The sequence below is a fragment of the Peromyscus californicus genome, unplaced genomic scaffold, assembly GCF_007827085.1.
Source record: "Peromyscus californicus insignis strain IS unplaced genomic scaffold, ASM782708v3 Scaffold_3__1_contigs__length_106647218, whole genome shotgun sequence".
Classification (NCBI taxonomy): domain Eukaryota; kingdom Metazoa; phylum Chordata; class Mammalia; order Rodentia; family Cricetidae; genus Peromyscus; species Peromyscus californicus.
Genome location: NW_026294551.1, coordinates 45,079,564 through 45,101,340, shown reverse-complemented (window position 1 = coordinate 45,101,340; position 21,777 = coordinate 45,079,564). Strand labels below are relative to the sequence as shown.

Below are 21,777 nucleotides of genomic sequence, written 5' to 3'. Positions count from 1 at the left end.
GTGAGTACTTGGCCTCGAGCAAGGAGGAAAAGCCATCTCAGGCACCGGTCATGGGTGGGCAGTATCTTGGCACCAAGGGTGCCTCCCTCAGGCCATGTGTATGCTCCTCTGGCCTGTGGAAAGTAACACAGAAGGCCAGCTGCTTAGCCAGGTAATGGTTCCCTGGTTGGGTGTGAGCTCTTGTACAGCAACCCTCTACCTGTTGGTGCCTTTGAAGTCAAGACTTGGGTAGGGCACCGGGGACTCTGGGTCCTGGAGCCCGCACAGGGCGGCCCAGTGGCTCTGGACCTCTGTCCTCCGTAGAGCAGCAACGCAAAGGCACAGTTCCCAGAGCTGTGCTGCGTTTCTGCCTCCTCCTCTTCCTCTGCTTCCCGATGCTTTTCACTGCCCACCCCTCCAGACTCGCCTGCCGATCTGGGGGCTTGCTCCCCTGTTCTCTAGCCAATCACAGTCTTCTGATCATACAGACAGCCACCTGGAGAAGCCAGAGCTCCCACTTCTGCATCCGTCCCTGGCCAGTTATGGCCTACTCCCTGCACCCCTTCCCACACAGAGTCCCTTGCTCCCTTCCCCACCTCTCCAGAGACCGTAGGCAGGCCGAGTGGAAAAAAGAATCTCTCTCTTTCTTTTCCCCCAAGTCCAGCCCCTCACCACTAGCACCCAGCGGCCCCCTGTAATTGGTTTAATTTATTCGGCCAAACAACATTTTGTTATTGCAGATAATGCCTCCTTCCCCGCCCCGCTGCCGTTCACCACAGTGTGGCACGAGGCTCCAGGTAGTTGACAATGAAATAAATTGAACTAAACGTTTTAGAGGGGGAAAAGTGATGAAATAGAACAATAGTCTAATTTACATGACATTCTCCATGAAGCTATTTTCACTGACGCAAATTATTTTGCTTCATTTCCTCGGATGCTCTTGCCACCGCTTTGCTAGGGCTGTGCGGTTTCTCCTCCTTCCTCCCTCCCACTGTGTCCTTATTTTTGTTAATGCCTTTCTCTCTCTCTCTCTGTCTCTCTCTCTCTGCTGTCATTCTTCCACTCTGGGTCTCTCCTCTTGGGCTTCCCGTCCCCCTCAGGACGGCTCTCAGCAGCCTTCCTAAGGAGGGCAAGGGGCCAGAGGAGAGACCGGCCTCTGCCCTCAGCTCCCTCAGCTACCGCAAGAGGCTCACCCTGAAGGACTCCATCGGGGGCACTGGGGACCAGGACTCACTCCTCACCACCCTGAGTGAGCGTGCCAGCTCCCCTGAAAGGCCCCCCAGGAAGGCCCGTGTGGGCCCCAGGGAGGAACCCGACCAGGCCCAGGGCAGGAGGAGCGAGGAACAGGATGACTGTAGCTCGGTCTTCTCAGGGGCCGGGAGCCGCCCTGGCCGTGGTCTGGAGAAGCGCTGGGGCTCGGACTTCGACCGAGCCTCGACGGTCTCCGCCCCAGTCAGCCGGGCCTCCTCAGCCACGCGTGGCTCTGGGGAGGACAGGGCTCGCTCCTCGCTGAGCTTCTCACTCTCAGGCTCACCCAGCTCCCGCCGCAGCACGTCCAGGCTCGACAGCCTGTCAAGGACCCTGAGCCCTTCCTGGCACAGGGCCTCAGGCCTGGGCCGCGAGAGCCCCGACTCCCGGCTGTCCCTCGGCCAGAGCTGCCTGGATGAGTGGGATGATGGAGCCAGCGTGGCCCTCAGTGAGGCACCCTCACAGTTCAGCCACCCGTCACTGGCCCGGAGTCTGTCTGTGCCCCCCCAGCCACGGGGCTCTGCCTCAGCCTCAGCCTCAGCCACTGAGGGCTCCAGCGTCCCACCAGTCAGCCGCCACTCCTACCTGGATCCAGACCTGGAGGCTGCCATCAACGAGGTTCTGAGCTACAAACCTGTGCCTTTCAAGCGGAGCAGCCTGGAGCCTGACTCTGAGGATGACGACCGGAAGAGCATCCAGAGTGCCCGGAGTGCGCAGCTGGAGTGCCCAGAAAGGGGCTCCAGCATCCGCCGCTCTGCCTCTGCCGTGGATGTCTCTGGGTCACGCGGTGGCCACAAAAGCCGGAGCAAGCGCAGGAGCAAACGGAGGAGCCCCAGCTCCAGCTCCAGCTCCAGCTCCAGCTCCAGCTCGGAAGGTTCCTCAGAGCACAAGCGGCGGAGGAAAGGGCGCTCTCGGAAGAGCAAGAAGAGATCCAAGTCAAGAAGGAAGAAAACAGAGACCGAGTCGGAATCCTCGTCGTCGTCCAGCGGCTCCACTGTCTCGGGCCACAGCCGCTCCAGTGTGAAAAGGGGCCCAGCCGCAGACATGGAGGAAACCGGGCAAGCGCCCAGGCGCTCAAAGAAGGAAGAGAAGCAGCGCAAGAAGGAGGTCGACAGTCTGATGATGCGGTACCTGTACCGGCCAGAGAGTGACTAGCGTAGTAGGTGATGCCCGGCCTGGCGTGGAGTGCGGCATGGCGTGTGCCACCCTCTGAGAACTAACCTGCTCCCTGCCCCCTCCAACCACCACCTCAGGCTCCCCTCTCGGGCCTCCGAGAGCCTCCTGTGTTGTTTTTGGAACTAATCTTCACTACGACTGTCTAACAAAGGTCTGATCAGCTCTGTTTCATAGAAAGTCAAGGCCCAGAGAGGTTAAGTTAGTTACCTGCCAAGGTCACACAACTGGGAAGTAAGATTACCAGGAGCTCATGGGATCTGTTTAACACCTTTAACCTTTACTGCGGAGCATGTGGGTGACACCTAGGTGTCACCCGCATGCATGCACCCATTTCAGAGCTCTCATCCAACAAGGTGGACCCAGAGAAGGCCATTAACTGACATGGCACACTGGCTGTGAGCTCTGATGAGGCACTTGGCTCCCTGCTCTGCTGCCTTCCTCCCTAACATGGATCTCCAGCTGCAGCCTACACCGTGCCACACCCCCCAGCAGCCCCAGGAGATGCCTGCTGCCTCCCTAGCCCTCCCACCCACACTCAGCCCACACATGGGCGTCACCTCAGCTTTGCTCATCTTGTGAAGTTCTAATGACTAGAAATTAGCAGCTGCTGAGTGACAACCCCCTCTCTGCTCTCCTGCCTCCCCCGGCTCTTCCCTCTTGTGCCCACACCTTCCACGGAGAGAGGCAGAGCCTGACTCATTGGGATCCCATTGTTACCAGTTTCCCTGGTGGGTGGTGACATTTTGAATCACCCCTGTTGTGAGACGGTGTGGAGTGTTTTTCAGCATGGCACCCTCACAGGGCATGCTTGCTGCTTCCCAGGAGGCACATCCTCAGGCTGTAGCCACCTGGGGTGCTGCAGTCGTTTTCCCCGAAGCATGAACTAACACACCTGTAGCATGCTTGTGTCATCTGGTGAATTGGGCTATGCCAAAAGGGGTCTGTTGAAGGTCCCTTCAAGGAACAGAACAAGAGGAAGTTGCTGTGGCCCTTTGGAAATGGGGGAGGGGAGGAGGGGAAGTGATTGAGAGTGGAAGTGAGGAAATAGAGCTTGAATCCAGACCGGGCTTGTGGCAGCTCGGGCCTGAGCGGTGAAAGCACTCCTCGGCCTCAGCACTGCTCTGTCGCTTCTCTCATGGCAGATGGTTTCAGAGTGCTCCAGGGAGAGCAGGGAGCATTTGTGGCCTTTGTTAGCTCCATTGGGAGCAAAGATAGTCAAAACATTTGGTCTACAATTTCAGCTTCCTTTTAGCAGCCTTGCTAAGGACCCCGCACCACAGGCGAGAAGTCAGTTGGTGGATGGAAGGGGAGGTCTAGAACTAAAGACCGCCAGGCCTTTCTGTACCCCTTTCCAGAAGGAAGCCAGTGTCTTTCTGGGCCATCCCAGACTTGACTGGTGACTAGCGGATGTCCTACTGAATCCCTCCAGCTCCCAGTCACCTTTCACAGTGAATAAGACAGAAAACCCGTTCCGTCAGCCTCCTCTCACCCACAGCTCAGATGCTTTTGCCTACAGGGAGAGCCACCCAGTCCTGAAAACCTACTCTGTGTCACTCTGAGGATTAGAGTCCATGTTGACAGAGTGGTCCCCAGCTAGAACACAGCCAACTAACGTGAAGGGGGTGTGCGGGGAGGGCATTGCTGGCACCCACTGCCTTTGAACTGGGTATGCTGTGCAAAGGTGGGGGACAGAGCCTCACCTGGGGAGAAGGACCAGTGAAGAATTCCCAAACACAGAAGGCGGCGGCGTCACCCAGGGCTTTCCCAGCAGGAATTAGCTTGTGTACCAAATTGTTTGTGACAGCACAGAGCAGGAGACGCTGGCGTGTGGGGAGGAAAGCTTTTTAAACAATTTAGTTAAAATGTTCCAATTGCCAGCCCTGACTCTTGCTCTGGGGACAGGGAGCTGCCCCCACCCCCGGGCGCCCAGTGGGTGGCTTACTGATGGTGGTGGCAGCAGACAAGGACACTGGCTAAGGATCTGTGGCCCCACAGCCAGGCAGAGCTTGCCCTGTTCCTGGTTCCCTCTGCCTCTTCTTTAGAGCAACCTGACTGCGTTTACCTGGGTGCCTGGGGTGTGGGAAGCGGGGCTGGAGACCCACACAGGGCTGTGCCTCATTTACATCTGGACCCCAGCCCTGGCATCTGCCTCACGCCCTCTGCTCACAGAGTAACCCCACTGTCTTTCCTCAAAGCCCGAGTTCCTTAGCTGGAAAGCAAACCTTTAGCACGGGGTGTATGGAAATGCTGTGTTAAAAAAAGACAACAATTGAGTCCCACTAACTCAGGACTCAAACAACCCTAGGGCTACAGTGACCCCCATTTTTTCTGTGTTGCACAGTTATCATTGAGCTTTATAATTTTGTCCTGGAGATGCTGCAAGGCCCTAAGTGCTTCTGGCCCATCAGAATAAGACTCATTTATGTTCAGTCTAGTTTGTATTAAGTGTGTTTTGTGCTATTCTGATTCCTTTAAAAATGGTAATTCATTCATGAGAAATACGATAACTATTAACCGGACTGCCCCGTTGCTGAGCCATTTTGCATAATTGAACATATATTTTCCCAGGCTCTTCCTTTCCGCCAGGGACACGGAGACCTGTCTTTACATACCCCAGGCCCTCCTCCCCTCCCCCGCTAGCCAGCAGGAGACTTCAGGTTTGGACTAGTTTTCTTCTTGTCTAGTGGCAGAGTGCCCCAAGGCTGAGGTGCAGATTCCGGTTTGGGGAGAATAAGGCCAGGTTTGAAAAGGACCAGCAAATAAAGGCTGTCCTTGGGTTCCTAGTTCAGAATATAGCCAGCCTAGCGATTGTAGAAACTCCTTACGAGGACCTGGAGGCAGGGCTGTGTTCCTTTGTCACTCAGCTCGGGCAACAGCAGCAGCCCCAGGGACCCCAGATGAGGACAGGGCACCAGTGGAGGTGAAGCTGTGTTGGGCTGATGTTCTCCAGTGGTGCATGTGATCGGGGGACAGGAGGGGCTCTGAAGCTCTGGGAAAGAGAGAGTGTGATGGAGCCACAAGATGAGGTCCTGTAGGATGTCACGGTCCTCCTCCCTCCAGGGGACAGTGAGTGCTTCTTCATCCTCCAGTGCCAGGGACCTAATGAAGACTCCCAGGAGCTAAGGACTTTTCCCATTGGCCCATCCTGAAACAGGTCTTGCCAGCCTCTGTCCTGGGTCTCCATTCCTTTTCCAGTAGAGAATGCCATGATCAAGGACAGAAGTCTTCCAGGCCCAGAACCCTGATTAGGGGAAATAGTCCAGATCTGAGATCCTGTCAAGAGTGACTTGCCTGAGAGTTTCCTCCTTAGACAAGTTGTAATCAGTCTCGAATCTGTGTGGTCTGTGGCCTACCTGCATCAGAGGAGGGAGCTGAGCACTCTGAATCCCTGGGTTCCTCCCCTGTGACTCAGTCCCAGCTTCTCAGGGGAAGGAGCCAGGAACATGTGGCTGTTTCTTAGGCTCACAGAAGCCTGGTCCCCACTGCCACCAGCCTCCCTGTCCTGATCATCTTCAAAGCTTTCCAGGTGCCAACCGTGTGCTCCTTTCTCTACATTGAGCATCTCCTGGGTGAGCCCAGGAGGGCGTTGACCCAGCAACATTTGGGTTTTGAAGTGCAGGAACAGAGCCTTGGTGCCCCAGAGTGGGAGTAGTAGTTGACCTTGACCTTGTTCCTTTGTCTCTGCAGCCCAACCAGCCACTGGAAGTCCCTCGCCCCTGACCCATCAGATGATGAACATGACCCTGTGGACAGCACCTCCAGACCCCGACTCTCCCACAACTATTTGAGTGACAGCGACACAGAGGCCAAGCTGACAGAGACCAATGCTTAACCCGGGGGAGTGGCTCACAGCCCTCCCACCCCACAGCCTCTCCCAGGAAATAGAGGGGTACCACTGCCCCTGCTTGACTGCCGATCTGCATGGAAAACATCTCGGCTCTCTGTCAGGGGGACTCTCCAGGCTGTGGGTGTCTGATGGCTCCACGTGGACGAGGTGGGGGAAAGAGGAGTCTCTCTCTGCAGGGAGAACTTGCCCTCCTGCCTCAGAAATGCCACACTGTTGGCGCCGACCCCGGGCCATTCTGGACAATGTCAGGTGGCCTGGCACTTCACAGAGCCAGTAGTGGACCTCCATCTCAGCCTCCTGCTCAGGGATGGTGGATAGGTTACCTGCTGGACCACTCCAAGTTGCTGGGCCCATGGGAAAGAGTCAGGAGGGAGCAGCAATGCCTTCCCTCTGCTGGGGTGAGGGCTTTCTCTTCTCAGTGCCTGCTGTCTTTTTACTGTTTAATTTAAATACCCAAACCTCCACGCAGCTGCATCCTGGAAAGTGGGAGGGGCTGCCGTCGCAGCTGGGCCCTGTGGGATGCCTTGGGAATCTCCTCTCCATCTTCACTCCTCCAGAGGTCCTTTCTCATGCACTGGTGAGCAGAGCTGGGGCCCTGGTTCTTAAGAGGTAGTGTGGGGAGGCATGGCAGCCTGGTGCTTCTGGCTTGGGCTTAGCAAGCCTTGTTGGAGTATTAAGTGCAATGAGCAATTATTTAAGAGCTGACGTCTCCCACCTGCACCAGTCCACGGCTTCCAGCACTGCCTTCCTCCAGTCCACGGTATAACCAGCTCATTTGGTGCTGAGGCCTTGCGGTGGGCACAATGGAAGGTGGATATTCTGGTCTGTTTACCAGGCCAGAGTCCTAACCCTTTGCCATCTTTCTTCTGCCCGTATCCCTGTTCCCACACACTCACCCCAGACACTGCAACAGGTGGTCTGGACATCCCAGCTGCTTCCCATAAAGCTCATCCCGTCCACCCCACCAGACTCGGGGCCCATGGGTGGTGCCTGGTGCTGGACCTGTCTGCCGCCCCTTCCCTTCTGCAATTGGTTTGAGCACATCGGGCTGTGCTCGGCTTGTGGACCTGATTGAGGAAATAAAAGGCCCCTTCCCTCCTGGCCGTGTGTGTCCCTGCCTCTCCTTGCAGGCCCAGGGGAAATCCAGGGTGACCCCAGGGCAGGGTTAGAGGTGGGATTCTGGTGGGGACATGGAGGAGCCACCTTGGCCTGTGGAGGCCTACTCCCAAGCCAGACCAGGGGCACTCATGGAGCCTTGGCAGGTCACTTGACATAGGTGAGGAGATTGGCTAATGGAGACAGAGCCCCACATTTATGTTGAGGCTAGTGGAGTTGGCAGCTCACTGTGCTCTCAATCTCCCCCCTCCCCCATCCTTCTCAAAACTTTAGTCACTTCAAAGATAACTTTTTAATCAAAACTTGGCAGTATTTTCTCTGTTCCTCAGCCCTTTTTGGCCACAGGGACTTTGAATAAGCTGGGAATACTGCCTCACATGCGTGCTCAGCCCCTGCCTGCCTGCCTCAGCTACATTTGGGCTGTGCTTCGTGGTAGTCATAGGGCAGCTCCTGCAGATGAGCAAGAAACCAAAGACCTCCTCCCCCTCCTCTCCCTCCTCCGAACACTCATGGCCAGATATATTTCCCACAGGAGTTAAATGGTCTGGGGAGGTATGTGGGCAGGCTCTGGTGATGTCAGCCACCCAGAAAGTCAAGAGAGGAAAACAGAAGGGGAAGTCACCAAAGCTGGGGAGAACTATGAAGTGGAATCTTCTAGAACGAAGCTGCCTGCCCTCCCACAAAGAGAAAATGCAACGAAAGTGAAGTTATATTTGTTTGTTGAATCTCACTGTGCAGCCCAGGCTGACCCCCAATTCCCACTTCTCCTGCCTCAGCCTCCCTAATGCCAGGATCCCAGGAGCGAGTCCACACACTCAGTTTGGGGCGAGGAGGCTTTTGCTCCAGTCAGAAAATGTGTGTTACTCAATCCACTCGGCAGTTGAGAAAGCTGTCTATTAGCTGCTGTGGTTTGGGCGCGGTCCTTTCAGACCAGGGATAATCCCGGTGAGGAATCCGACACTCAGAGCATATGCCTCACTGGCTGCCATTTGTCAGCCTCCGGCCCGAGGGGAGTAAATCACGGTGCCTGTCCTCCGGGGATGTGAGCAAGGGATATTGCAGGAGGACAGAGAAGGTGCTTCAGAGCTGTGAAAAGACAATGCCTTGGGAAGGTGGACTGAAGGAGCCTCAAAGCAGTATCTGGGGCTAGGGCTTGCAGGAGAATGATTGCATGGGTGGGCAGTTATTGCCAGGGCACCCACGGGAAAGAAAGAACAAAGGTCCTGAGGCAGAGCGGGATGAACAGTGCTCTCATACCACAGCCGCCTGGGAAAACCAGAGGCCACAGCACTGCCACCACCAATGCTTCTCCAAGCTTCCACATAAGCCTTGGCTAGGGTTGTAGGCTCCGGGTTATGAAGGGGCAGCTCCCTTGGTTCCCACTCCCTGAGGCCCAGAAGGCCACCAAAGCATGTCTTCATTTGGGTCACACCTGGAAAACTCCACAAGTTCCGGAATACCCACAGTACCCCTCATCCCCGAGATGCTTGTGAGTCCACAAAGCAAAGCCCAAGTCCAGGTGCCCGTCTTGCAGCCGCCCTGTGTCCCGTTCAATTCTCCCTGAATGAATAAGAGGCAAGGGCAGGGACCAAAGCCCTGGGGGGCCCCCCATAGCTCCCAGACACCACAACAGCAGGCAGTGACCCCCAAACTGCTCCCTTTGTCCACGAGTCCTCTTGGCAGATTATCCTGGCTGTCCTTCCCCCATCCCCGGCCCCCGTGCCTGGTGGCACAGACACTTAGCGATTTGCTCCTTAATTGTCCCCCAGCTAGGCTGCGCAGATGCCGCTCTTTAATCTCTCCTGATAAATGAATCGCGCCGCTCCTTTAATCATATGTTCATATCCAAGCCAATTTGAATCAATTTGGCAGGGAGCGTGTTGCAAGAGATGCCATGACTGCTGTTCTCCCCCCAGGGCCCCAGAGCCTGAATGACTGCAGTCCTCACGCTCAGCAAGGAGCCCAGGAGGCCCATCTAGGAAAAGGAGCGCCTACCTGAATGGCGGGGACTTTTTAAAGTCAGCCACCTCATTTGCTTCCTGCACTCCAAGCAGGCTGTGTGGGACTGGAAGATGGATTCCCAACGGCCTCAGGAGCGGGAGGGACAGGGGATGAGTTCACAGCCTGCCTTGGTCACTGAATAAAGGGCCACATTATCATCCCTGGGAGAAAGTGCTCTCTTAAATCTAACCTTAACCCCTTCTGTTCCCCTTTCATTTCCTGGGAGCCAGAGCCGGTTCTCGGGAACCTGGAACAACTCATCACCTCTTACACAGCAGCACATGTCAGACCGGACTCTGCTAGTCCGTCCCCGCCCGCTACAGCTCCTTTCATCTTTCACTAGGCTGTAGTCTTCTCTAAACCCTCTAGCCCAGGGACATCCCTGCACCACGGTTCTGCCTTTGGGGCAGCTGCCATTACACTGTCTCAGTCGGAGTTCAGGCACAGTGGCAAAACCCAACAGGCTACCGACTTCGAAACCTTTGGAAAAGGGGCTGACTCTTCTGGCCTCGGTTTCCCCATTTGTAAAGTGAGTGGTGTTGCTAGCAAGAGCTTTTGGTTCCTAAGTTCAGAGCTCGCTGCTGCAGCCAGGGCACCCAGAGGTGGCACCCATAGGGCTGGGAGGCCTGGGTGCTGGGGAAGCTCAAGGTCTGGCTGAGTTTGGCTTCCATCCAGTGGCCTCGTCCCTCATCACCCTCTTTCCTTCCCCACTCTGCCAGATCAGGCAGGTGCCAGTCTTTCCGAGACAGGGTTTCTCGGTGGAGTTTTGGTGCCTGTCCTGGATCTCGCTCTGTAGACCAGCTGGCCTCGAACTCACAGAGATCCACCTGCCTCTGCCTCCCAAGTGCTGGGATTAAAGGCTTGCACCATAGTCAGATCTTATTTGCAAGTCCACAGCCCTGGTTTTAGAGCTCAGTAGACTCTGGCCCCACACCCCACCTGGAGATTCCTCCCATATTGCTCCCAGAAGCCACACATTTTAAAAGGGCAATGTTGGCTTTGTCTCAAGCAGTTGACAGGGCCTTGTGTATGGCATTGCCTTTTTTTTTTTTTTTTTTCCTGTTACAGGACCTCTCTGTGTAGTCCTGGCTGTCCTGGAACTCAGTCTGTAGACCAGGCTGACCTCAAACTGCCTCCCAAGTGCTTTGGAGCTGTCTCTTCCCAGATCAAATCACAAGAGTGGTCTGGATTGTTCTGGATTCTTCATCACATTTGGCATTGCCCTTTTAATGGTTTCAGCATCAAGAGGGCCAAGGAAGCAGTTTCCCTCCTTTTTAAGGCCTCTTGGAAGTCTTGGGGCTGAGGCAACCGTGGATAGGGGTGGAGGAGATGGGGGTGAGTGGCAGGAGTGCTTCCCAGTTCCCTGTTTGGTGAGGAGGTAGCAATCGCTCCCATGCCCTGAGTTTGCTGGGTCTCCAGTCCTTGTGCACTTGGCCAGCATAATCCCTCACAATTCTGTTAAGTGTCATTGTCCCCCTTTCCCCCCAGGTCCCTGAGGTTCAAAGAGGTGATGTCAGCTTTTCAAGCAAAGTCCTCTACTTGGTTCCAGCAACTGGCCAGGCATCTGGAACCATTCCAGGCTTGTCAGAAAAAGAAAGAAGAGGCAGGAAAGTGAAGACCCACTGTCATAGCTGCTATGTGCTTGGTATTCAGCAAGCCTGGCCTGAGGAAGAAAACGCTCTTGGCAATTTAAGGATAAAATGCCTACCTCACATTTGTGTTGCTCTTTATAATTTTCAGAGCATCCCCCCCCCATACATTATCACATTTGCACTGCACTCCCACTGTGCCTACAATATGAATAACAGTTCCACACGTCTCTGAGTGCATATTTTAAGTGATATTCACTTCATCTAATTTCGGGACAGTATGACAGAACAATCCAGACCATTCTTGAGATTTGATCTGGGAAGAGAGAGATCCAAAGCAATAGCCATTTTGGAGCTAACAAGGATGCTAGATCTGTTTAGAAGGAATTTGACAGAGAAATTGAGTTTTCTTCAGTGTCTGCTCCTACGGTGGGTCATATCCATCAGGGAGATTCCAGAAAGACTATGTGCTTTGTGATTGAAGTTGGTGGCACAAATCTCCCAGTAGAATACTTATATGTGCAGATAGAATTTGCTTTTGATATCAAAAGTCAGCTATGACAGTTTTATCAAAAAAAATTTTTAAAGGATATTAAGTTTTGACACCGTTCAGGCAAATTATATTTGAGGTGACTTAAGAGTCAAAGAGTCTCCACATTTTAATAAATTTTTATATGTTTTGTGCCACATTTACGATCTGACTAGATTAGGAGAAGAAGCAAATGCATTTGGGGAAGAGAGGGCGCTAGGGGATTTCAAAGTGGGGAATAAAATTTAAAAAAAGGGAGTTAAGGTGGAAAAAGGTGGTGCTGTGGGAAAGGTGGAGCTGACAGCTTTTGAAACAGTGAGTCTTTGAAAGACAGGTCAACGGCCAGCAGCCAGACACATAAAATCGTGTGTGATGAAATAGGTCAGTGTCTCATTTAAACCCCGGGGCTTTGCATCAGTTGCAGGTTGGCACCCTTGCTGGAGGGCACAGTCCGGCCCCTAGGTACTGCTACATGATGTAGAGCAGGTCATAGTAACCCTGGTGGGTGGCACTCTCTGGAAGGTTTTGTGCCAAGGACAAGTCTTGTGATGTGCCTCCATGGACCTTAGCTCTTCTGGGGGCATCTCTTCCTAAGGGACACATACTTAGCCATCAAGCAGGCACTGGTGATAGGAAGGTTGCTCCTGCTCACAAGGGCCTACTGGAATAAACCTAGAGAGCAGCGAGGCAGCTTGGGGCTGAAGATGTAGCTCAGGGGTACCACGCTTGTCTAGCCTGTGCAACACCCTGGGTTCCATCCCCAGAATGGAGGAAGGGAAGGAAGAAGGGTTGGAAGGGAAGAGAAGGGAGAGAGAAATGGTTTTATAGATGTTAATGGGCTTTTAAAGGTTACAAGTACACATGACAACTGGCCGTGGTAGCAAATGCCTTTAATCCCAACACTCTGGGAGACAGGGACAGATGGATCTTCCTGAGTTTGAGGCTAGCCTGGTCTATATAACAAGTCCCAAGGCCGGGCTGTGGTGGCGCACGCCTTTAATCCCAGCACTCGGGAGGCAGAGGCAGGTGGATCTTTGTGAGTTCGAGGCCACCTTGGGCTACCGAGTGAGTTCCAGGAAAGGCGCAAAGCTACATAGAGAAACCCTGTCTCGAAAAACCAAAAAAACAAACAAACAAACAAAAAAACAAGTCCCAGGCCAGCTAGAGCCATAACATGAAAAGAAAAAAGTACACCCAAGAATGCAAGACAGTAAATAATTGGGGAGCCAGGGAGATAGCTCTGAGTGGTGAAGAGCATGTGTGAGGCCTTGGGTTCTCTTCCCAGCCATGCATGTGTGCCGGAGCTGGGAGGGTGGTGAGTATCTGTAATTCCCGGTACTAGGGCCAGTCCGCAGCATAGCCAAACACACACCCCTTCCTTACCCCCTCCCCGTGTGTGTGCGCGCGCGCATGCCTGTGTGTGTGTGTGTGTGTGTGTGTGTGTGTGTGTGTGTGTGTGTGTGTTGTAAGGTATCTGTGCTGTTAACATGACGTGTATGTGATTTTTGAAAGTCGGTACAGGTGTGGGCACTAACGCCAAAGAAGGCCCCTCCGCTGTCCTATGTGGCTGACGGGAAGATTCTTTCTTCTTAGCCTCCTCTGTGTAGATGTCAGGGCTGTGTGTGGTGTGGTGGTGGGGGGTGGGTAAGCCATGTGGCAAAGCTGCTTAGGAGCTGCTTGGCTCCTTGCTCAGGGAATGCCGCCCTTAAAGCAGCAGGCATCTGCCGGCAGGCCTGAGAGTAGAAGCTGGAGAAGAAACAGATTGGAGGGTGGAAGGATGGGGAGAAGAGAATCCAAACCTCACTCTCCTCCCAGCCCAGAGCCCTGCAGGGAATGGCTTTGGGTAAGGACATTCCTATTGATAAAGGGGCTGGCGGTGAAATAGAGAAGGTCACATGGAGATTTAATATATATATCCCCGTCTCTAAAGAGACATTTCTCACTGGCCCAACTTTGTACTGGCTGATAGATTTGTGCATCTAACGTCTATTTCTACCTGGGAAGGTTTATCCTCTTAAGGAAAAGGAAACAGCGTTCTTATTGAATCAAGTGACCAGGGAGTTTCTCGAAGGAAACAGGAAGGTTTGGGTGTAGAAGGAGCCACCTGGGACTTCAGGCATACCAGAAGGACTGGGAAGGACAGTGGGTCCCCCAGGGCCTGAGTGCAATTTCATGTCCCTCCCCACCCCCACTCCTGGCTCCCCAGTAGAAATCAGCTACAAATCTCAGCTTGTTGGGAACAGATGGCCTTGGCTGACGAATAAGGCACCGCAGGCTGCTCCACCTGTTCTGGAGCTGGAATAATCAGCTCGAGACAAACATCGATGCCGAAATAACTCATGGCAGCGGGTGATGCGCAGGCACGGATTCCAACACTCTCTTAGGCAGACCTCCCCTCCCCCCTCCCTAACCCTCCCCTTTCCCCAGCTCCCCCCGGTTTCCAGCCCCTGGAGGCCATCAGGGAAAGTAATGGAGCAGAGATGATTGAGACCCGAACGGAGCAAGAGAGGCCGGAGGAGCTAGCCGTGCCACGCAGGGCCGGTGGAGGGCAGGGCCGGGTGGAGGGCAGGGCTAAGTTCTGTGACAGGAAACTCGCCCTACTGGGTGAGAAATTGTGTCTCCGGGGGGGGGCTTTGGAGAAGGTGCGAATGGTCGGTGCCAGGGTGGCCTGGCTAAGCTGAGGAGGAGACTGCTCCCGGATGGAAGCGATTTAAGGATCTGAGATTTGTTTCATTAAAGGAGCGCTATGCAAATAGGACCTAGCTAGGAAGTGGCTCCCAGCACAGCAACAGCCGCAGAGCCTCTTCCGCCGCTGTGGGTGGGTGCCTGGCGCCCGCCCGCATTCTCTCCACTTGTGTATAGCATCCCCTCACCTCCGTGATGATGAAGTCCTCTGGGCTAGCGTGCCCTGACTGGCCGAGGCCGTGGCTGACAGCCAGTGGGGGCCAGGCTCCTAGAGAGCCGGTTGAGCCGGGGAGTGCTTCGGGAAGTGGCTTTCTGGTCCACAGAACATACACAGGGGTTCGGAGCACCGATTCTCAACCTGCCGCGACCCTTTATGAGTCAAACGACCCTTTTACAGGAGTCGAAAATCAGATATCCTATATGTCAGATATTTATAGTAACGAATTACAGTTATGAAGTAGCAACGAAACTAATTTTATGGTTAGGGGTCACCACAACATGAGGAACTGTGCTAAAGGGTTGCGTTAGGAAGGTTGAGACCCACTGCTCTAGAGGCTGGTGGGCACAAGAAGCCTGATGAGGACTCTGCAGCTCTGGTTATAGCTCGAAATGCCAGTTTTTGCCAGTTTTTGTGCCCATGTAGCCTGAGGCCTCAGACGTTAGAGGACAGGGCCTTCCACTGTTAGGCAGAATCATGCAAAACCTTTCTAGAAGCTGGTTCTGTTCTCAGAGGAGTTCTGGGTCCCTGCAGCTCAGAAGCTGCAGCCATTTCTGTTTGTGAACAAAAACAACTCCGTGTTACCCCTAGAGTCACAACAGTGTTCAGCAGGGATTTGTGTCCCACTCCCTTCTCCTGTCAGTTGATGGCAGATCTGGCGATTCATCAGGAAACCCTTTTTATTGATCCCCCCAAAGAAAAGAAAATGGCTCTTACAAAAAGATAATCACAATACTCTCATCACACCCAAAAACTGATCAATAGTTTCTTACTATCAAACATCCAGTCAGTATTTAAATTTCCCTACTGTTACTAGTTTTTATTTTACATGTATTTATACATGTGTTTTATATAAAACAGATGCACAGGCCTGTAATCCCAAGTATTCAGGAGGGTGACGCAGGAAAATCACAAGTTCGAGGCCAGCCTAGGCAACTTAGTGAGTCTGTCTCAAAAATAAAAATAAAAAGAGGATAGGAGCCAGGCCGCGGCAGTGGTGGCGCACGCCTTTAATCCCAGCACTCAGGAGGCAGAGCCAGGTGGATCTCTGTGAGTTCGAGGCCAGCTTGGTCTACAGAGCGAGATCCAGGACAGGCACCAAAACACACCCTGTCTCAAAAAACAAACAAAACAAAGCAAAAGGCGGGGGGAGGGGATAAGGGCTGAGGAGATGGCTCAGTGGGTAGAACTCTTGCTTTGTTAGCCTGAGGACCTGGGTTCAGATCCCAGAGCCTGTATAAAAGCCGGTCTTGCCGGGCGGTGGTGGCGCCCGCCTTTAGTCCCAGCACTCGGGAGGCAGAGCCAGGTGGATCTCTGCGAGTTCGAGGCCAGCCTGGGCTACAGAGTGAGTTCCAGGAAAGGCGCAAAGCTACACAGAGAAACCCTGTCTCGAAAAACCAAAAAAAAAAAAAAAAAAGCAGGTCTTGGTAGCATGTCTGCAGCCTCAGCTCTCTGACAAGGTGGGAGAATCCAAGGAGGCTCTCTGGTCAGCTAGCCTGGAGTACTACACAGTGGTGAACAAGGTGGAAGATAAAGACAGATACCAAAGGCCTGATCTCTACACATGGCAAACTTGCACCTGCATTCACCCACGTGCACACCCGGGCACAAAAAAATGATAAAATAGTAAGAGGTGGGGATACAGCTCAACTGTGTATCATTTGACCGGCATGTGCAGGACCCTGAATTCAGTCCCCAGTATTGAAAAAAAAAAAGGGGGGGGTTGGTTTGTTCAAAACAAGATCCAAACAAGATTAAAGGGCTTTAAAAAAAATAATAAAAGACTGTGTGCACAGCCTTTTCTCTCGGGGATTCCGATTTCACTGGCCTTGGGTGTGGCCCCTGCGTCACATTGGTTTTCACAGGCAGCCAGGTTTCAGAAAAGCCCTGTCTGTCTTCCAGCACTTGGAGATCCCTGCAAGAGCCTCCTATCCAGGCTGTGAAGTACATCTCCCAGCCTTCAGTCGGCAGACCAGGCAGTTCACAGGGCTGCCGGCATGAGCAAGCTGGCCAAGAGGGTGAACACCTCCTCCAGAACCTCTTTTGAGGTGTACGGCACAGGGTGCTCCTTTCCCTCCAAATTCACACACCGTGCGTGCCTGCTCCCGTCCCTTTCTCCCTAATAGCCCAGTGTTGCTTCTTGCCTTGCAAGGATAACAGATTTTTTTTTTTTTACCCTTTTCTGTGCAAATAGCAAAATTCCTGCCTCAGGAAAAAGTGAGAACTTCCCCAGGGGCTGTACTCACTTGGCTGTTCAAGACGCTGCGTGCAGAGCTGGAGCTGAGCCAGAGCCTGCTGGGAGCTTGGCGGCAGACCTAAGCAAAGTGAGGGATTTGAGTAGGATTTGAACCCAGTACAGTTCAGGGACTCTACGAAATGGCTCTGTCCTAAGATGTTGGCCCCAGGATCAAGTTAAAGAAATATGCTCTGGTCTCTAGCTGCCCTGTCTCTGCTTGGAGCTGGCCTCGAACTTGCCTTCTTGTAGTTGCTTCCACACTCCGATCCGACCCCTCCACTCTTCCTGCCCACTGGATCCATTCCTCCCTCCTGCGTCCCCCGCTCCATGCCTCACTGGATGTTGGTGAAACAAATCTAGTCTAAAATAATGAGCAATCAGCTACCCTGATGCTCGGGGCAGGCTGGGCAGGGCTGAGGGAAGGGGTAGAGAGCTGAATCATTTATAAAGCTTAATAAAGATGCAGATGAGCGGTGCTGAGTAGGAACCCCAGAGCTGGGCTTATTCATTATTCAAAGTTATGCAAATGCCACTGGGCACGCATGATAGAATCCTGCCCCTTGTCCCTCCCCACCCCTCCCCCACCCCCACCCGGGCTGACAGATCCAACCCTCCTTGTGTATCCCTCCTACACCTAGCAACCTTTTTCCAATGGTAACAGGGAGCCTGGCCAGCTCATTTCCGGAGGGAGGCCACAGGCCCTGGCCTTCAGGTGAGCCTCTCCAGGCCTGAGGAGAAGGGCTTCTCCATGCCGACGATGCTCACAGAAAGTGCTCTAACAGTGCTCACGTCCATGTCTTAATTTCTCACGCTTCTGCCTAAGGGGATAGATTTCCTGAAGTCTAATCTAAATCCCTCTTGCTGCACAGCCTGTCCAACACAGAAATAGCCAGATTCTCTTTAATTGTTCTCCCTGAGAAGTGAAATGCAGGCATGCCTAGAGTCGTTTTCCAGCCTGTGTCTGGAGGTCAGCTCTTCTCTTTGCCTTGTTTTGGCCCCTTCCAGGTTGGATTCACATCCCTTAAGCTCTCAGGCCTGTTCAGGAATACCAAACTTCGCCGAGAGAGTTGAACCAGGCCTGACCTTCAGATCACCGAGTTCCTAGGTCCTGCCCTCCCTCTGCACCAGTCTCCCCTCTTTCCCCACCAAGACCTCATTTGTCAATTTGTGAGGCTGAGGGATGAAGAATTGGGTCAGAGTGGGGAGCGGCATCGATTGCCTCGGCTCCCCGCCTTTTCTGGCCTGGCTCTCCTCCCTCTGCAGCCCCGGTCTATTTTTAGCCTGCCTCTGTTTTCCGTAGTCTGGTTGGCAACCGCTCTGGCCTCTTTCTCTTCATTGCCCTTATCATTCCCTCGCAGCCTGTGCAGACCCCAGCTGCCCCTCCTGAGGACTCTTACTGCCTCCCAATTGCTTCTGATTTTTCTTCCATCTTGAAGATATGGAGGGGCTGCCCATGAGGGGCTGCCTGGCCATGCTCAGGCGAATGAGATAATGCTGTGCTGGGCAAAGCCCTCACTATTACAGAGGTCCTCACACCATCCTCCAACCCCTTCCGCAGGGACTTCTGCTTCCCTGTGCTCCCAGACTTCCCCCTAGGTCACCTCTCCTGTGATCCCATCCAAATACAACTAGGGACAGCTCCCTCCCTTCCTCCCACCAACGTTCAGCACGCTGGGCCTTGGCCTCCGGCTTTCCTCCTCAGGCTTTGTGTGTGCCATGCTCCCGCAGGCCCTGCTTTCCTCCTTGGTCGCAGGATGCCAGTCTCTCCTCACCTGACCCCCGGTTCACCCCATTCTCTGCCAGCCCGGTCCCACACACCCCTTGGCCCCACTGCTACTGCTCTGCGGCTGCCAGCTGTAGCTTCCGCGGAGACTCTCTGGTCAAGGCCCAAGGCTGCTCAGGCAGAGTTTGCTAGTCTCCCCCACTTGTCCTTTCTCAGCCTCTGCAAGACATTGGTCTCCCCTTTTGGCTGTCACTGACAAGCTGAATAAAGCTGGATATTTTGGAAGGGGAACTGCAGCTGGCTGGGGGAGGAGGCCAGCGCATCGGAGGGAGAGGCAGAGGAAACAGAAGGCCGTGCAGCAGAGGCATGCTCCTTAGACGGCTCTCGCCAGCTTTGTCAGCATGAGATGGAGTTGCTGAGCTCATGGGCAGGACGCTGGGCCTTCTCAGCATCTGGTCTGTTTGACACGCCCCCCGCCCCCATGCTATACTATACCACAGTCCTTTGCTTTGTGGCTCATTCCTTTTCTTTTTCAAACAGAACCACCCTGGCCTCAAGTTCATCTGTATATAGCTGAGCATGACCTTGAACTTCTGGGCCTCCTGCCTCTGTCTTCTAAGTGCTGAGGTTACAGGTGAGCACCATGCCTGGTTTGTGTGGATCTGGGGCTTCATGCACATTAGGCAGATACTCTACCAAGCGAGCCACGTCCCCTCAGCTCTTCACGCCGTTCTTTAATAGACATCCAGTGCATGACTTGTCCTTCGAGACCCACTCCTCAGTAAGACTACTGTTGACCACTCATGGGAAGGCTCAGCTTCTCCCAGAGTTTCTTGTCCCTCCCTGGTCTGATGTCCCCCAAAACATTATGTGTTTTAATTTACATGTGTTATAATTTACATGTATGTTCTTAGCTCAAGATCAGTCTGGTCTACAGAGCAAGTTCCAGGAAAACCAGGCCTACACAGAGAAACCCTGTCTCGGAAAAAAAAAAAATCTTTTTAAATTTACATGCATGCATTGCTTACATGTCTTCTCACTGCCACCGTCAGCTCCAAAGAGTGAATTTTTAAAAGTCATGGTAGAATACATGTAACATTTATCGTCTTAGCTACTTGAGGTGCATAGTTAGCTCAGTGACATTAAACACATTCGCACGACTCCCAGAACTTTTGTCATCCTCCAAAAACTGAGGCTCTGGATGCATAACAAAGCACAGCCTCCTCTTCCTCCTCTCAGCCCTGGCGCATTCTCTCTCTGCCTCTGTGAATCTCACCACTGGACTCTCGCACAAGTGAGTCTGCACAGGATTGGTCCTTCTGTCTCTTTGCTTATTTCACTTAACGCGCCCTCATTTCAGCCGTGAAGCAGTACGGTGTCAGGGTCTCTTCCTTTTCAAGACTCAGTACTACCCCGTGACATGTACAGACTACGTTTTGTTCATCCATTCCTGTGTTAATGGACATCTGGGCTGTTTCTGGCCATTGTGAATAATGATGCTAAATCATGGGTGTATAGATATCATTTCGAGACCCTACTCTCAAATCTTTAGGAGATCTACTCAGAAGTGGAACTGCCAGATCATAGATTACTTCTCTTTCTAATTTTTTTGAGGCCCTGTGCGGGCTAGTTTTATGTCAACTTGACACAAGCTAGAGTCATTTGGGAAGAAGAACTCTCAACTGAGAAAATGCCTCTATAAGATCAGGTTGCAGGCAAGCCTGCAGGGCATTTTCTTAACCAGTGATTGATGTGGGAGGGCCCAGTTCATTGTGAGTGGTGCTACACCTGGGCTGGTGGTTCTGGGTGCTATAAGAAAGCAGGCTGAGCAAGCCAGTAAGAAAAAGTCAGTAAGCAGCACTCCTTCATGGCCTCTGCATCAACTCCGGACTCCAGGTTCCTGCCTTGTTTGAGTTCCTGCCGACGTCCTTCAGCAGTGGAGTTTGAGGATGAGACAAACAACAGACGAGGAGGGCACAGTGCGTCGCCGGGACAGAGACTCCGTGGATTCCTGGGGGTAGCAGACTCTGGGGTGCTAATTTAGATCATTAAAGCCGATAAGAAATAGAGTTACATAGACAATAAAGACTTCCTCAGACACTGTGCAATGTGGGGTCTTTGTTTATTTTTTTCCAGCAACTTGAGACTTGAGAGTTTTAAGCTGAAGTCAACCCTTTCCTCCCCAAGTTGTTTATGGTCATGGTGCTTTATCAGAACAACAGAAACCCTAACTAACTAAGACAGGCCCACTCTGCTGTTTCAGAACAGGGATTTCCATCTGTGTGTTTACTGATTGTCTTGGTTCCTTTTTCTGTTGCTGTGACAAATATCCTGGAAAAAAGCAATTTAGGGAAGAAAAGGATTTATTTGTCTTACAAATACAGATTAGAGCCCATTATTGTAGGGAAGTCAAGGCAGAAACTTACAAGTATCGCATCTATGGTCAAGAGCAGAGAGAGAATAAATGTATGTGTCCTTGCTTGCCCAATACTCAGCAGCCTTCCCTATCCTTATAGAGTGTAGAGACCTCTGCCTAGGGAATGATGATGCCCACAGTGGCCTGGGTCTTCACATGTCAGTAATCAAGACAATCCTTCACAGACATGCCACAGGTCAATCTAGGGAATTCCTCATTAAGACTCTCTTCCCAGATATTCTGGGTTGTGTCAAATAGACAGTTAAAACTAACTAGCACACTGATGCATCTACATAGTACCTGACACAAGTAGAAACTAAGTCAATATTTTTGTGTCAGATGAGTAAGTGATAATAATATCTGATCCCTACACACCTCTGTATAGTTGGTCAGTATTATTATTGCCATTTTATAGACTGAATTTCTGGGAACTGTGTGAAATTGTCCCCAAAACAGACTTGGCATGGGGCTGACAGGATGAGCTAGCTTTTGGAACTCACTGGAGAATTCAGTCAGGGCTAAGGCACATGTCTGGGCCTTTAAGGACTGAGGTAAGTGAAGCAATTTTCCTTGCGGTGTATTTCTTTGTGAATATTTTATTCCTATTGTTCACTTTCCCTGTCATATCTTCCCCTCTTTGTCCCAGCTTCTCTCTCCCTAGAACACTGAGATCCTGCTCTCCAGGGTGGAACTGGCCCTCTCTGGAGGTCCCCCGCCCCCTGGCTTTTGGGTACCATCTAAGCACATCAACCTTGCCTGAATCCCTGTTCACACCCCTCACCCCTCCACCCACCCAGGGGTAGTTACAAGCCCCATTCTCTTCCAAAGCAATTAGTGCAAGGAGAGGCCAGCCGCCCGGGTGCTAATGCTGTTTCATTAAGTGGGAGCAATCCTAATGATAATAAAATGGCACATTTAACATTCAAACATTGAACGGGGTTTCTAAGCGAGTGTGTCTCTGGCTTCCTTTCTGGTATAACAGTTCTATCTTCATAAGGACCTGACAATACACCTT

The 21,777-nt window shown here is 52.6% G+C and overlaps 2 protein-coding genes and 1 long non-coding RNA gene across 18 annotated transcripts in view; all 3 read left to right on the top strand.

The window, feature by feature from the left end:
- Window positions 1–7,351, top strand: part of Myo18a (myosin XVIIIA) — a 109,038-nt gene extending 101,687 nt beyond the window's left edge. For all 16 annotated transcript variants that reach the window (XM_052755887.1, XM_052755885.1, XM_052755883.1 and 13 more), the window contains one exon: window positions 6,091–7,351. In XM_052755887.1, the coding sequence (XP_052611847.1) occupies window positions 6,091–6,235 (145 nt within the window). In that variant the 3' untranslated portion in view covers window positions 6,236–7,351. The remainder of the gene's footprint in view (window positions 1–6,090) is intronic.
- LOC128121314 (uncharacterized protein DDB_G0271670-like) lies at window positions 7–6,084 on the top strand. Its single transcript, XM_052755892.1, has 2 exons — window positions 7–2,709; window positions 2,924–6,084. The coding sequence occupies exon 1, from the start codon at window positions 991–993 to the stop codon at window positions 2,380–2,382; it is 1,392 nt and encodes a 463-aa protein (XP_052611852.1). The 5' UTR covers window positions 7–990; the 3' UTR covers window positions 2,383–2,709; window positions 2,924–6,084.
- Window positions 7,352–13,162: 5,811 nt separating the features above from the next.
- LOC128122654 (uncharacterized) lies at window positions 13,163–20,449 on the top strand. The gene is made up of 3 exons (XR_008222458.1): window positions 13,163–13,328; window positions 18,887–18,980; window positions 20,243–20,449. It is a non-coding gene; the product is annotated as an uncharacterized LOC128122654 (long non-coding RNA).
- Window positions 20,450–21,777: the final 1,328 nt, after the last annotated feature.